The sequence below is a fragment of the Simochromis diagramma genome, unplaced genomic scaffold (genome assembly GCF_900408965.1).
Source record: "Simochromis diagramma unplaced genomic scaffold, fSimDia1.1 OVJJ01000685.1, whole genome shotgun sequence".
In the NCBI taxonomy this organism is placed as follows: Eukaryota; Metazoa; Chordata; class Actinopteri; order Cichliformes; family Cichlidae; genus Simochromis; species Simochromis diagramma.
Window position 1 is genome coordinate 7,703,075 of NW_024387477.1, and position 14,915 is coordinate 7,717,989.

Genomic DNA, 14,915 nt, shown 5'->3' on the forward strand with positions numbered 1-14,915 from the left:
CATAAACTCACCAGCAGAATCTGTAGTAGTTGTGCAGTGGTAAGAAACCATAAGGAACATGAACAGATAGCTACAAATGCAGAAGCTCATTTAACAGTGGGTAGACTGGATATATTAATCTCTGATCTCAGATCAGGCAGGTGTTTGTGTTGTGTTTCCTCCTGCAGAAACACAGTGCTTCTCCACATTCCCCCTGGTTTGTGTTTTCTGTACTTTTACATTTGTTAAACTAGTGCACATGCAATTATGAACTTGCTAAGTTATTAATAGAAGGTTACAGATTTTTAAAAAAAAATCCTATTTCAGTTCTATTAACAGCACTTCTGTGCCTCAAAAAATGAGCTGCAGGAGAAAGGAAGCTCTACAATAGATTGTATAGGACAGAAAAGGCATTTTTCAAGAGAGACCTTTTTTCTGAGGTATTTTTTGCCCCGACTTCCTGGGTCTCAGTCTGAAAACCTGAGACATATTGAATGTGAGGAAGATTAAATGTTCCTGCAGAATGTGTGCTCTGCTATTCGTGCTTGGCTGCCTGTTTGGGTGCATGGCTGCCTGCCCTTCTGTATACTTGCGTCCATATGTGTGTGTACTGTGGCTGCGTGTCTGCGTGTTTGGCTGGAAATACTATCTATGCTCTATTATACCGGGGACCAAAAGACACAAAGACTTATCAGGGAGGCATATCAAACTCTTGCCCTCAGCGGTATTGATTCCCTAAGCCTGGGCCCAGTCAATCACTCGTGCCCTGGGTGTCTCTTGCTCCCCACTATGCTCAATTTCCCCACCACCCATCACAAAACCGGACCATTTTGTATGACTACTAGTAATCATTTCTAACAACTTAAATTTAATTTTACAATCCCTGTTCCTAGAGGGGTATTGATCCCATCCTGAATGGGATGCCATCAGAAATCTTGTTCTGTTTTTTTATCTGTCTCTACATCATCTGCCGTCCAATCAGGTGGCATTTACATCCAATCGTCTGGCTGATAGGACCTTGAGCTGCTAATGGCTGACTAGTGCAGATGGACTGATGTCGGAAAGCACTGAAGTCCATCAGTGATGCCCGGACAGCTGTCTCCTCTGCCTGGCAGCCATTTTGTGTCAACACACACAAAGCTGCATTTGTAGATGCGTGCAGATTGATTTTCGTTTTTCTTTTTTTTTTTTAACTTGTCATTTCAAGAAAGTGATCTGGTCTCATGAGAGGAGACAATGTGTTTAATCTAAATGACAAACAGAAGTTTGAGGTCTCGAGTTAACAATGCATGGTGCTTATGTCTCTGATCTTGGATCTTGTGATGTCACCGAAATTAATTCTGATGAAGGATGACAGCATGTCTGCCATGCCTATATCCAGTCAGACTCAACACAGCGCCGTGGGCAGTGAGCCTGCTGTAACCCTAACCTAGCCTTCACCCTGGCATGCGCCAAGAGTAGAAAAAGCAAACTGCACTTTACATTACAACTGACCCCATGTCAGTTTTGTAGATTTCCATGTCACTGATTGATTGAGATTAGGGGCAGAGCAGCGAGAGGATAAACCGGCTCTATATCTGTGTTCACCATGTTATGGGTATCTGTCCTGTGGTGTGTCGCCTTGGCCTGTCTCCAGATAGAAAGATTACAGGCAAACCACAATTAGGCACTCAGATGGTAAAGAGCCCAGGTTTAGATGCCAGCAGAATAAAAACTCACCGTGCTGCTTTAAAGGGTAATTTTACCCAGGCCTATGTAAAGGAATCTACCATAAACTCTTAAAGGAGGGGGGGGATTGAGGATTTAAGATATTTCCCACAGACTCTGAAGTTCGTGCCTCTAATTTAGACCACGTGAGGGGATATCACTCTCTTCTAACACCACCCAACGCAATCTGGCTCAGGAGGACGTATTTTTAATTAAGACCCAACTGAATTGGCTTCGCCTTCATGGCTCGTCCAACAGCCATCTCGCCTGTATCTGCAGAGTAGCTCTCGCTCCCCTTCCAGATGTTCATAATGAACTGACCCAGATTGCACTTCCTGCCCCTGTCTCTAAATCGGCTGTAAGAACATGTGTGACACGATGTCGAAACACTTGGGCTGCATGTCAACAGTGGGTATCATAGCAGCATTCCCCCCAAAGCTCTTCCTGTCCCTGGCTCTCTTGTGTCATCTTTACAGGGCAAATCCCTTCCCATGCCCTTTTTTTTTTCCTCCATCAGCATCAGTGAAGCATAAAAGCATACAGAGTGCACACTGTCAAATCTTCTTAGTGTGTGTGCGCACATGTGTGCGGGTGTGATTGTGAGAGCCAGAGCGAGAGTGTGCGTTTACACTATGGGGCCGTTCTTTCCCAAGAGTCAGAGATGTTTCCGAAGCGCAGGGATTTGCTCAGCTCTGAGTTTTTTTTCTGGCTGCAACATTTGTTTTACTATTGACAAGCAAAAATTGGCCTGGGCTTTGTTGCCACAACAACTTCATCTGAACTGTATTGTCAAAACTTTGGTTTGCTTTTTTTTTTCGTGCACAAGTCTACTGCGACTGATGTGAGCACAGCAGCGACACAACTTTACATAAAAAAGAAAGAAAGAAACTTTGGCAGAAGTCTTCAGAAAAAGACAGGATGATGAAAGGCCTGGAAAAGATCAATCATTATATATCATTAGTGCTAGAAATTTGTTGGTCCATCTTTATACTTGTTTTTATCCTGCTGGCTTGTGCTCATTTCCCCAGTTCTGTGTCTGAGCTCTGCCACATGCAGTGCTGGGTATAGCTAGGTAGTTAGAGAGCAGAGCGCTGTCACGTGTTGTTGTTTTTTTTTTAATTCTCCTCCACAGATCCCCCGTTCCTCTCTCACTCTCTCTCTCATTATTCTATACAGTCATGTATTACGATCACAGTGTGAGCTAAAATATGCACCATTGATTGGTTTGGTGACAAAGGCTGCCAACTAAACAAATGTAGACAGAAGTAACTACACTGTGTCTGTGGTACAGTGTTACAGCCAGCACTCTGATTTACAACACTGCTGGTTGATTTTTCTTTTGTTTTCCTCCTACTTGTCAATCGAACACTCCTCTTCTGTAGGATTAACAACACACATACATCAGCTGTTTCTCCTGTCTGACCTCATTCATGCAAAGCTTCAGCCTTTTTTTCCTTTTTTTTACCCCAGCTGTCTAGTAGTTACATCATTCAACTCTGATCTCCCTCTTTGTCCTTCGTCTGGATTATCCCTGGTTCTCTTCAGTTTCCTTCGTTAGGCCCAACCGACTAAACCTGCACCGGGAGTACTGAATGCTTGGCATTGTCGAAAAGCTCAGCCCCCAACAGCAACCTACCTACTCCATTAAATAGGCACTCACTTGATAGGAGATTTGTAGCCAATATCCTGATTTGCATTAGAGAAGGTAAGGAAGTGGTGTGGCTTGTTAAGGGGCCGGGATGCCATTGATCAGTGTCCATGCTGTGCAGTGAATGTAATGAGAGGAGGGCCGCAGGGGAGGAGAAGAGGAAGTAGATCTGCATGTATGCGTCTGCGAATAAGTGGTTGTCAGGTTAAAACATGAATAATATTCTTAAACGTATTCATGTAAAATGATCTTCAGACATAGCTTAAAGCTCCCGATTGTTCAAAAAAAAAAGGACAAAGTGAAAGTAGGGAAAGTTTTGTGAGAGCCAGGAGAAGCGTTTTTTTTTTTTCTTCGCTGCCACTCATCTAATCAAACAAATCAATGGCATCTATAACAGGGAGCAGCCCCAGAGCTGTGTCCTCCAACACTTCTGCACACCCCAAAGTCACAGCGCCTCGCCCCGCATCACTTAGCCTGCTGAACCGAAGGCTGCCATTAAATATGAACCTCGCATCACTCAGCCCCATGTCCCACCGTGCAACCACATGAAGGGCAAAAGAGCACAGCCTGATAATTTGCCTGTTCAGCGCTGAGGATGCCCCCCTCCAGCCCATCCCATACACTGAACCAAGACGAAGTCTACAAACAGAATGAGACTGAGTGTATTTCTTCAAAATTTCAAACACAGTGTCGGGGGAAAAGATCTGGTAACCTTCTCATGGAGTGAAAATTACAATTAGTTCCTTACTTTGCGTCACCTGGTAAGGAGATAAACAACTGCAGGGGATGAATTTGTTAAGCAACAATGACAACAATACCAAAGAAAGCTTTTTTTCTGCAGCCTAGCAAAATGAGCATCAGTGCCGTTAAATTAATGCATGCTCCTTGGTATATATATATATATATATATATATATAAATTGAGAAGTTATACTCAGCTCAGGATTCAGAGACCTTGAGTGCAGTGAAAATAGATTCTTGTCTTCCGCCTTAGGGCACGTAAACGTGTCTTTTCAGATTTGGTGATGGCTAGGTCTATGATCATTCAAGCGCTTCAAATTACATCAGGATGAAAAGGGGAAGGAGGTACACCGGGAATGAAAAAAGAAAGAAAATGATATTCATTCTCCCCCCTTATCTACCTTTTACATCAGCGCTTGCAGATAGAGCTTGGAATAAGTAATGAGCTCCGGTCCCATTCTGCCACATGTGTAGGCAGAGCTGAGAGTCGTGTCTGTCATCCAGGTGGCACGGCTTCTTATAGCAGAACTGCTTAACACTTTTAATATCAGCCGGGAGAGGCCCATTGTCCTCACCACAGAGCGTGAACAGCTTTGTGAAATGTGACATGTCTTGTGTTTAAGTGCTTCACTTGTTCAGTCCAAGAGGTTATTGTACCATAATGTGGCCCAAATCCAGTACAATCACACACACACAGATGTGCACATGCAGGCACGCAGGCTGACAGTCGCGAGATGAAATCCAAATTCTCCATCAATCATAAATAAGAGCACATGGGAACACTTAAATACGCTTGACAGGCCAAGGTTAGCAGGGGTCAGCAGGTCACTGAGATTGGTGGTGGCGGGGGGTTGTGACGAGGAGATGAAGGCGATAGTTTATACTACCACGGCCATATGAACACATCAGAGGAAATCTGAAAGGCCATTAAAACGCCTGCTTTTATGGGTGTAATAATCCCTCTCCTCTGCCTGGGAGTCCAGCCACAGCTTCAGTGGCCATCCCCAGATTAGGTGGGAGGTTTGACAGGAAGCAGGCTATCAGCTAATGCAGGGGAGCTCTGACAGCACCAACAGGACCACAAACATCACATTATGCCAGGGCTCTTCATGCAAGTCACACTAGGCATTCGCCACAGAGCTGAACACATGCGGTGAGATGGGACAACAGTGCACTTTGCAGAGTTTTGTACCCAGACTGATGTTATGTTTAAAAGTGAAAAGAGCTGGTGATCACAAGATTTGGCTTTAATCTGAGGTTATTCGGACACTTCAAATGAATAGCTACACACCCTCCCATTTAATATCAGCTTGCCAGAAGTGTTTGAACAGGTTAAAATTGTTTTTTAATATATGTTTTAATTTTTTTAACGACAGTGAAAATTCACTGGCGTAACTTCTAATTAGCATCCGAATTAGACACTGGAACTCCTTTAAAGTGTCTTTTTTATTTATTATTATTTATTGGCCTCTGGGCCTGAGGCCCGGTCTTCTCTGGCACAGCTGGCTGCCGGCAGAACCCGTTGGCACGTCACTGCAACCCCCTCTGGCCTCTGCTCCATGGCTGCTGGGTGATCTCTTGTTTGGGGCTCTCCTCAGCTCTTCCCAGGAGGGTGGCACGGTTGCCCCCCTGGTGGTCCTCCTTGGGTCCTCGTATTGTGGGGCCTCTGGATGTCTGGGGCCTGGATCTCCTCCATACCTGCTTCATGCCCTGGGGGACGGGGCTATGGCTCCCCACACTCCCTAGCAGATTGTTACATGGAGAAACCTTTTGAATACAAGCGTGCTGATGCACACAGGTGTACACACGGGTGTTCACAGATACAAACTACACCTTTCTTGGCTGATACTTCAAAGCACATTGTGCGCTGTTGATCTTGCGTACTGCTCAATAACATGTAATATTTAGTATCTACTGTTATCTACTGTTAGCTAGTTTATTGTGATGGTGTTGTATTTATTATGTTGCTCTTTTTTGTTTGTTTTCTCTTCTGTTTTTTCTTATCTCCATACGTGATCAAGGTGTTTTGTTTGTTTTTCTTTTTTTTTCTCCCCCCCTTTCTTACCATCTCTTCTCCCCTCTATTTTTCTTTCTCTCCCTCTTTCTTTCATTCTTTCTCCCTGTCCTATCCCCCAATCATGTCTGTCCCATCTGTAACAACCGAAAATAAAATAAAATAAATACATAATTATAATAAAGGTCAATCAAATGGACCAATATGGCAAGGCCATGATGATCCAATTGGTAAAGTAAATCCGCTTGGCATCTTTCTTGGCCTTCAGACAATAATTCTGATGGCTAAAGATCCAAACGGGACATGCAAAAAAAAAAACCCCAAAGTGTCTTTATTATCTTTACATGTTAAGCACAGTATCTGCTGAAGCATCATACTATTTTTTCCATGCATACATGCTAAACAAAGATTAAAAAAACACTTCCCAACAAAACCTGGCACCTTCATTCTTGCTGAATATATTAAAGCCTATTGTGTTGGATTTTACAGTAGACCTGTTATAAGATGAGCATGCAGTTCAGACAGGTTGGCACCTGTAGAGACTTTAACAAATGATTACAGCACTATTTTACCACAGATGGAGAGCACAGCAGCACAGCACTCAAGAAACAGTCAATCTGACAACGGCGCACAGCAGCACCCACTGATACAAATCGAACAGGGTAACCTAGTTGCCCTCGCTACACTGACTAGTAAAGCTTGAGTTCAGATCACTCCCTGTGACTCTGCAGCTCAGGGCAGCACTTCAAAGCCACACAGGAGCCCAAAGTTGAGCAGCAGTGGTAGAAATTGTTCAAAGGAATGTAGCCTGTTTACTATTGACTTTGCAACAATTACCCAAGCATATGTGTGTGTAATTAGATAAGGCAGCCAGTTGTTCTCTAATGCGGCAAATCAAATTAACTAAAGATGCCACATTGATTTCTTTGTGTTCCCTAAATTATTCATCTACACTTGCACTGAACCAGCCAGCCAGCCACCAAAGAGCTTTTCTAACTCCTCTGCTAACCACTCCCTTGCACTCCCCACATGCACATGCTGATTGTTTTGTGAGATCTGTCAGAGGACAGTTGCAATATTTGTGCCATCACCATTCAGCAAATCGACCTTCCAGAAAAGAGAGCATTTATGGTGTTATGGAAATAAAGAATTCCCATTAAATGCAGCAGTGTCGATATCCATCGTTCTTGTCGATGCGCATGCACGTGTGTAAGATAGAGGGCGAGAACCTGTGCTTGCATGGGTGTGTGCACACTGGTGCACTCTTGCAAGAATTCATGCAGCACGCAGGCTGCAGACAGCTACGTCTGAGGCGGCTCCATTGACATCCTGTTCTCTGGCATGTTGCGCACAGGGAGATCAATATGACCTTACCTCCACCACCTACTCCTTTGAAACTTAATTACTGATATTCAGCTACAAAGTCATCATAGTCTGCCTGTCAATATTCATCGGGGATCATTACGGGCCTAATAAAAGAGGTTATTTACGGGCCGCTCTGCTGACACCAGCCGTGGTCTAGGAATTCAGCTCCAGCCGTCTCAATTTGCTCTACCTCTCTCGGTCTTTTTTTCTCGTTCTCCTTCTCTATCTCTCTCTCTCACTTCTCCCAGAAGCACTGACCTGAAAAAGAAAAATTGACAGCAGAAAAACGAACAGGAGAGAGGATGGAGGTTGAATTCTTCTGGCACGGCTGTTAATTCTCTTAGCCATGTTTGGTGGTTTTTCAGCCAGTGCCAAAAAAAAAAAGAAAGAACAGGAAAAAAACACAACACTGTAGCCACTATATCCCTAAATCCCCGGCTAAATTTGAACTTTGCTTGCCACTGACATTGCAGTCAGATCCACAAAGGGATATTTCATGATATTTAGAGAAATGTCGCACTGCTCCTCGCCTCCTTGCAACAGCGCAAGTTTTAACATCACCGCTCCAACATCAATTATTGTGTTTTCGTGGCTACAGGACAATTCTTTCATCACTACCAGAAGCAATATTCTGGGTCGCAGAACTCCCACTTCTGACATTGTACGGCAACAAAGAGTTGTGTGATTGTCGGAGATTGCTATATGTTAATTTGTTCAATAAATCAATAGCTTCACTGTAATTGAAATGGCTGGTCATTTGAGGCAGCATGTTAAAAACCGAAAAGTGGAACAGTGAACTCTGTAGATCACAGGAGGTACTGCATCCAGAAGAAGCTCTTTCCTTTTTGTCTGTCATGCTCAGTCTCATAAACATCCATTCGCTCTCATGCATGCAAACATCCTGATATCCATGCATGCACACAGATATATGCACACACAGGGCTAAGCAGTTCCTTTAGTATCTTGATTAATATGGTCCACTTTACATCAGCACATTGGATGCCAATGCACACTGTGCCGCCTTCCCTAAGCAATTAGCGAAACGGCTCCACCAGCGTTGGATTATCAACAACAAGATGCCTCCTGACGCGAGCCCTAAAGCCTGCTGACTTATTCATATGTGTTTACTTTAAAAGCCTTTGCCCTGGTTTTTTGTAGGTGGGCTGCCTTAGAAATGAAATAAATAAGAACAACATCTGGAGAGAGAAGAGAAGGGGAGGGGGGGTTATGCTCAAAGAGGTGTCCAAAAGCAGAAAGACATTTGGGAAAATATAATATGAAATCGTTCTCAACTCATTCATTAAGAAGAAAGCATATATATATACACACAACAGCATGCACACGCAAATCCAATATAACCAGGAGGATTTGGCTGGTCGATGCGAGTTTGTGCTTTTGCTGTTGTGGATTTCACTGAGCAAAATCAATGAATTCTCCACTAGCTGAACCCCTTTCACGCCAAAATATGAGCTGTGAATCACATGCTTGTATTTTTAGTTTTTTTGGACGTTTCCTATCCCACATGAATGTCAGAGCTTGAATAATTTAATGTACTCTTAGAATCACATTTAACAGTCTCTCTTTCTTGTCTCCAGGGATCCCAACAAACCAGTTCCCCAAGATACCAAGTTCATCCACACCAAGGCCAATCGCTTCGAAGAGGTGGCCTGGTCCAAATACAACCCCCAGGATCAGCTTTACCTGCATATTGGCCTGAAGCCACGTGTGCGCGATCACTACCGTGCCACCAAAGTGGCCTTCTGGAAACACCTAGTGCCCCATTTGTACAACCTCCACGATATGTTCCACTACACCTCCACCACCACCAAAGTGCCGCCCCCAGAGACCACGCAGAACACACTGTCCACCAAAAGGCCCAATGGGAAAAATTGGCCATTCAACACCAAGAGGCCACCTATGTCCCCGGCCTACAACAGTGAGGACAAAGACTCCTGGGGCGATGATGAGGAGACAGGGCCGCTGGTTGTAGAGAACCCTCGGGATTATTCTACAGAGCTCAGCGTCACTATCGCTGTTGGGGCCTCGCTGCTGTTCCTCAACGTCCTGGCCTTCGCAGCCCTCTACTACCGCAAGGACAAGCGGCGGCAGGACTCCGGCCACGGGCAGCCCAGCCCGCAGCGGCAGACCACATCCAACGACATTGGCCACCACGCGCCGGAGGAGGAGATCATGTCATTGCAGATGAACCAGACGCACCATGAGTGTGAGGCTGGGAACAGCAATGAGGGGGCACTGCGCCTGGCCTCGCTGCCCGACTACACGCTCACACTCCGGCGCTCTCCGGACGACATCCCCCTGATGACCCCCAACACCATCACCATGATCCCCAATTCCTTGGTAGGCATGCCCAACCTGCACCCCTACAACACCTTCACAACTGGCTTCAACTCCACCGGCCTGCCTCACTCTCACTCAACCACCCGCGTATAGCTTTAAGGAGGCCAGGGGCAGCCGGCGAAAAACGGGGAGGGGAGGAAGAGGCGGCGGTGCAGGGGTGGAAGAGGAGGAGCGGTCCGGATGAACGAATGGAGGAGAGGATTGTGTTTTATAAATATCACAGGGAGGGGGAGGGCCGTGAGGGGGGGTGGGAGAGGAGGGGAAGGGCATCAGTCAGATTAAAACGTGAGGAGATTTAACACGACTTTTACTACGAGGAGAGTTGCTGAGAGCTCTCCGTGGATGTCAAGTTGTGCAGAGCTGCCAAAATCAAACTGCTTCCCTTCTCCCGACCAGGAGAGAAGGGGGGTTGCGGGGTCTTTCTGCAGTGTTTTTTTCTAAAATAATCATTTTAAAAGCCTTTTTAAGCAGACTGAGGAGATATCAACAGTTTTTTTTTTCTTGAATTCATAACAAAAAAAAACAAAAAACAAAGAGTAGTGCTTTTTATTTCCCATCCCTTTTCCTCCTGCGGGAGACACGTCTAGAACAATGGCCTCTACGTCGATATTCACGAAATGTTTTTAATTGCTTCTTTGTTTTGTTTTACGTTTCAATGCCTTACAAAAAGCTTGTTGTTGTTGGGTTTTTTTTGTCATTATTTCTATTCCCCGAGACTATTCCATGTGGGGTGTGTTGCAAACAGTTGAGACTCAAAGATGAGAGACTGAATCCAGGATGGGAATCTAGAGGATATGCAGATGTAGAGATTTTTAAAATCCATTTTGGGCAACTCATTCTTTTTTTTTTTTTTCTGTTGCGTATCAACACAACAGCCACCCAAATGGTGTTTTTTCTTTTTCTTTTTTTTTCAAGCTCATATAGAAATGATTTGTCTGGGACAGCTCTTGCCAAGAGATGAGAAGGCAGAGATAAACACTATGTTACTGTGATTGTTTGGTTAAGAGAAAAGTGCATCTTTTACAGCCAATTTATCTGTTCAAGCTATCCGATATTATCTCCACGAGGTGTGCACGTGCACATGCTGCTTAGAGCACCTGTGTGTTTGTGTGCATGTGAACATGATTTCTCATTCCTTTGCGTGCAAGCGCGGTCAGGAGCGTGAGATAAAGGAAGAGACACATTGTCGGAACTTGCAAGCTCAAGAGTTGCGAGAGAGCGAGAACGGGTGTGTGCGCGTGTGAGAACGAAAGTGTGCGAGCGAGTGAGTGTGTGTGTGTGTGTGTGTGTGTGGGTCCGTGCACCTTTTTTTTTTTTTTTTTGTAGGTTATATTGTGTGGTTATGGGTGGGGGGGGGGGGTGTTGGGGGCTGAGTACCTTCCCATGTTGTTGATTTCGGTTCATCCACCAGTAGTGTTTCTGCTGCGTCTCTGGGTGTCTGTCTTTGCAAAATAGCACTTTTGTTATTTTTAAAGTTATATATGTCTAATTTTTTGCTTAAAGATTACAAAATAAATCTATTATTTTATGTGTAAGAGAAAAAAAATAGCTAAAGATTCAACTGAACTAACTGACATGATTCCATTGACTTTGTAAGAGTTCCTCTTCGAAAGCAGACAGTGGCCTGTTTGCACTGAATAAACCTACATCAGTGCACACTTGTATTTCTTTGAATATATATATATAAATATGGGCATACATACATGTATGTATAGGGCTTCTATGAAGATATATTTCCCACTTAAAAAAAACAACAACAAATATTTAAAACTCTCTTTAGACTGAAAAGCACCAACGCAATTAGTTTCTTTGTACTGTTGTGATTTGAAACATACCAAGCCAAGACCTCTCCAGGTGTCTTTGTAGGAGCTCTATATGTATATTTATGTATAAAATATTTAATATTTATTTATGTATACCAGATGCATACATGCTGATTGTGCCATGTGCCAAATTAAAACTTTAAAAAATGAACAATATAAAGTTTCACTAAACTTTTTTTCCCTTTCTTGATCAAAGTTCTTTTCCTTCCTATTATGACTTTTTATTATTTCCATTTTGAATGAGTTAAAAAAGAAATAGTCTTGCAGCAAGTGCAAGGCTCCCCCCCCCAGGACTTCCTCTCTACCTCCCCTCTTCCTCTTTCCCCTCCTCCCCCTCCTCCTGCCTCTCTCCTTTTCTCTCACTGAAACCTTTGAGAAAAACAGGCTAACAGCTTGGGGCCTATCTGCGTGCATAACCCCAGATTTTACTGTAATTCATGCAAAGTAGTGCTGCAGCAATGGGAGATTGTGAAAAGATTGCCTTGATGTACTCACAGTGCATCCTATTATGTGTTATTCTCGAGGTGAAAACTGGAGTTATTGATTCTGTGAGTAAAACTGACAATTTTCATTAAGTATCTTGGCGTCACACAGATTGTCTCCCGAGTTACAGCGAAATGCAGTAATGCGACCCAACTAGTGATCCAAGATCAGCGCTGCAATTTTCAGAGACTTCATGCACACAGACTTCACCATTTTTATGAAGTATTCCATTACTGCTTCCTCTGGTATTTAATGATTGGAGGTGTAGCAGAGCGAGAAGCACAGTCTGGTCAGCTTATCACCGATCCTGCCAGTAGCAGAAAGAGAGAAATGGGTTATTTGAGGGAAATTGCTCTGAGACTGATCTATACGAGTCATCTTGTTTTTTGCTCATCTTGCCTTATTTGGGAATCACCTACTAATCAGCCGCTCGCTTCAACTGAACCACATCTTCTAAGAAAGGAACAAGCAGCTGGTTTCTACCTGGAGCGCTCTTGTGCACACAGAAAACACTTTATAAGGCGTCCATAACTATAAACGGATAATGCAGTCACCAAACATTGTGGCATTGATTTATAGGCTGCATATCAAAAGATGGAAGTGGCTTCCAGACCTAAAAAGTAACAATAATGCAGATCTATCTTAAACCTGTATTCTTTCTACTGACCAGGATTAGGGGGCGATTCCTCTGCTGGCAAAAAAGAAGAAGAAAAATGACTCTTCTGCTCACTTGAACTTTGACCTAATTAAACAGTCCCTAGGTTCAAGTAATGCTGAATATTAGATGAGGTTGATCTTGTAACTGCCATTATTTAAGAATCAATTAGAAAGCAAGGCACGGTTTAGGTTTTGCCTACTTTGAGATTTCCATGGTGCTACATTATGAGCATGCTGCATTTCTCAATAATATTCATCAATCCTTTGGAGCACCCAGTTTCAAGAAACTGCCAAAGTCCTCCTCTTAATATAACTTTACTAACAAACTGGTGTGTCCTTTTCAATATACAGTCTTTGCATTGATTACACTTTGTTGAGCGAAGCTGTTTTTCAAATATTTCTGATTGTGAAATATGTGCACTCCTTTATTACTGAAGTCCATAAAGGGTTGATTCATTCAGTCATTTAAAAACATCTTCAAACTTTTATGAGAACTTATATTTCTGCTGCGCCCTCAATATAATATATAGTATACTTCAATATAATAAAAGTAAGTTAAATTTTGTTTGTGGGGCTCTAGGCAGGAAAATAAGTGTGTTTTGAATATAATAAAAACAAAAATGTGAGATCTAGTTACTGAAACACTGCTTGCGAAATCCACAAAAGACACTCTTTGGACTGGAATTTTTAGGGAGCATTTCTTTGATAGAATGTTCACAGTGAGCTCTGTTGAGTATTCCAGCATCACATTTTGTCAGTTTTCCATTGCTGTAGTCATTATCTTTAGATTGCATCAGCTCATGTGTGACCCACACTTACAACTTGGCTAACTATATCACTATATTGGTTATAAATACTATAGATTCTTAGAGGGCAGTAGCTGAACCACTGATTGGGACATACTAGGGAGAAAGTGAACATTGCGTCCTCAAAGTTGATGTGTTAGAAGCAGGAAAAATGGGACAAATTATGAAAGCTAGGCAACTGGGTCAGAGCATCTCTAAAACTGCAGTTCTTGTTAGGTGTTCCCAGACTTCAGTGGACAGTGTCGGTCAAAAGTGGTCCAAGAAAGGAACAGCGGCGAACCAGCGACTGGGTCATGATTGGCCAAGGCTCACTGATTACTGCACTTATCTGGGGAACACCTGGCACAAGGACTTATTATGGGAAAAAGGCAAGCCAGTAGAGGCGGTGTGATGCCCTGGACAATGTTCTGCTGGGAAACCTTGGGTCCTGCCATCCATCCAGGTGGTATGTTGACACGTACCACCTGCCTGAGCATTGTTGCAGACCATGTACACCCTTTCATGGAAATAGTATTCCCTGATGCCTGTGGCAGGATAATACTCCCTGCCACAAAGCAAAAATGGTGTAGAAATTGTTTTAGTAAAGCAATGTGTTTGAGGTGTTGACTTGGCTTCCAAATTCTCCAATCAAGTATCTGTGGGATGTGCTGCACAAACAAATCTGATCCATATGGAGGCCCCACCTCACTGCTTGCAGGACTTAAGGATCTGTTGCTAACATGTTGGTGCCAGATACCCCAGCACACCTTTAGGCGTCTAGTGGAGTCCATGCCTTGATGGCTCACGGCATTTTGGGAATCAAAAAGGGGGACCAACACAATATTAGGCAGATGGTCATAATCTTATTTCTGATCAGTGTATTTTTTCTGTTGTATCACATCAATTTTGTCCTGGTTAAACATTCAAAGAGTCTGTGAAAAAATCATACAAATAAAAACAAAGGAAACAAAAAAGCCTAATTGTTATGCTAAACATCGGCATCTATTGGAAGATCGTCCCCAGTCATCACATAACTGTGCAGCTCTCCTCCGTGTTTCAGCATATTTCAAGTTTCACAATAATAAGCTATTTTGGATCACTTCCGCTGCACTGATCGCTAAATTTGAAAAGAGGATAACTACTGGACAGGTGGCCAGAAATATCCCTGTAAAGCTCTGCCTCTGCTGAATGTATGAATAAGCAGCTGTTTGCTAACAAGTTTACAGCAAGCTCATGAAAATTTTACAGTAAACGTACTTTGAGCCTGGAAGTTATTTTGCCATTTGGGTGAACAGCACCGTTATGAATCAAAGCGGATTCTTCTCTTCTCTGATTCATGTGCCGTGGTGTGAGGTC

The 14,915-nt window shown here is 43.4% G+C and overlaps 1 protein-coding gene across 4 annotated transcripts in view; it reads left to right on the plus strand.

The window, feature by feature from the left end:
• nlgn3a (neuroligin 3a) overlaps positions 1–10,023 on the plus strand; it is a 133,844-nt gene extending 123,821 nt beyond the window's left edge. For 2 of the 4 annotated variants that reach the window (XM_040016595.1, XM_040016597.1), the window contains one exon: positions 9,049–10,022. In XM_040016595.1, the coding sequence (XP_039872529.1) occupies positions 9,049–9,904 (856 nt within the window). In that variant the 3' untranslated portion in view covers positions 9,905–10,022. Of the gene's footprint in view, positions 1–9,048 lie in introns of all 4 variants that reach the window. The other 2 variants (XM_040016598.1, XM_040016599.1) reach the window with 2 other exon arrangements.
• Positions 10,024–14,915: the final 4,892 nt, after the last annotated feature.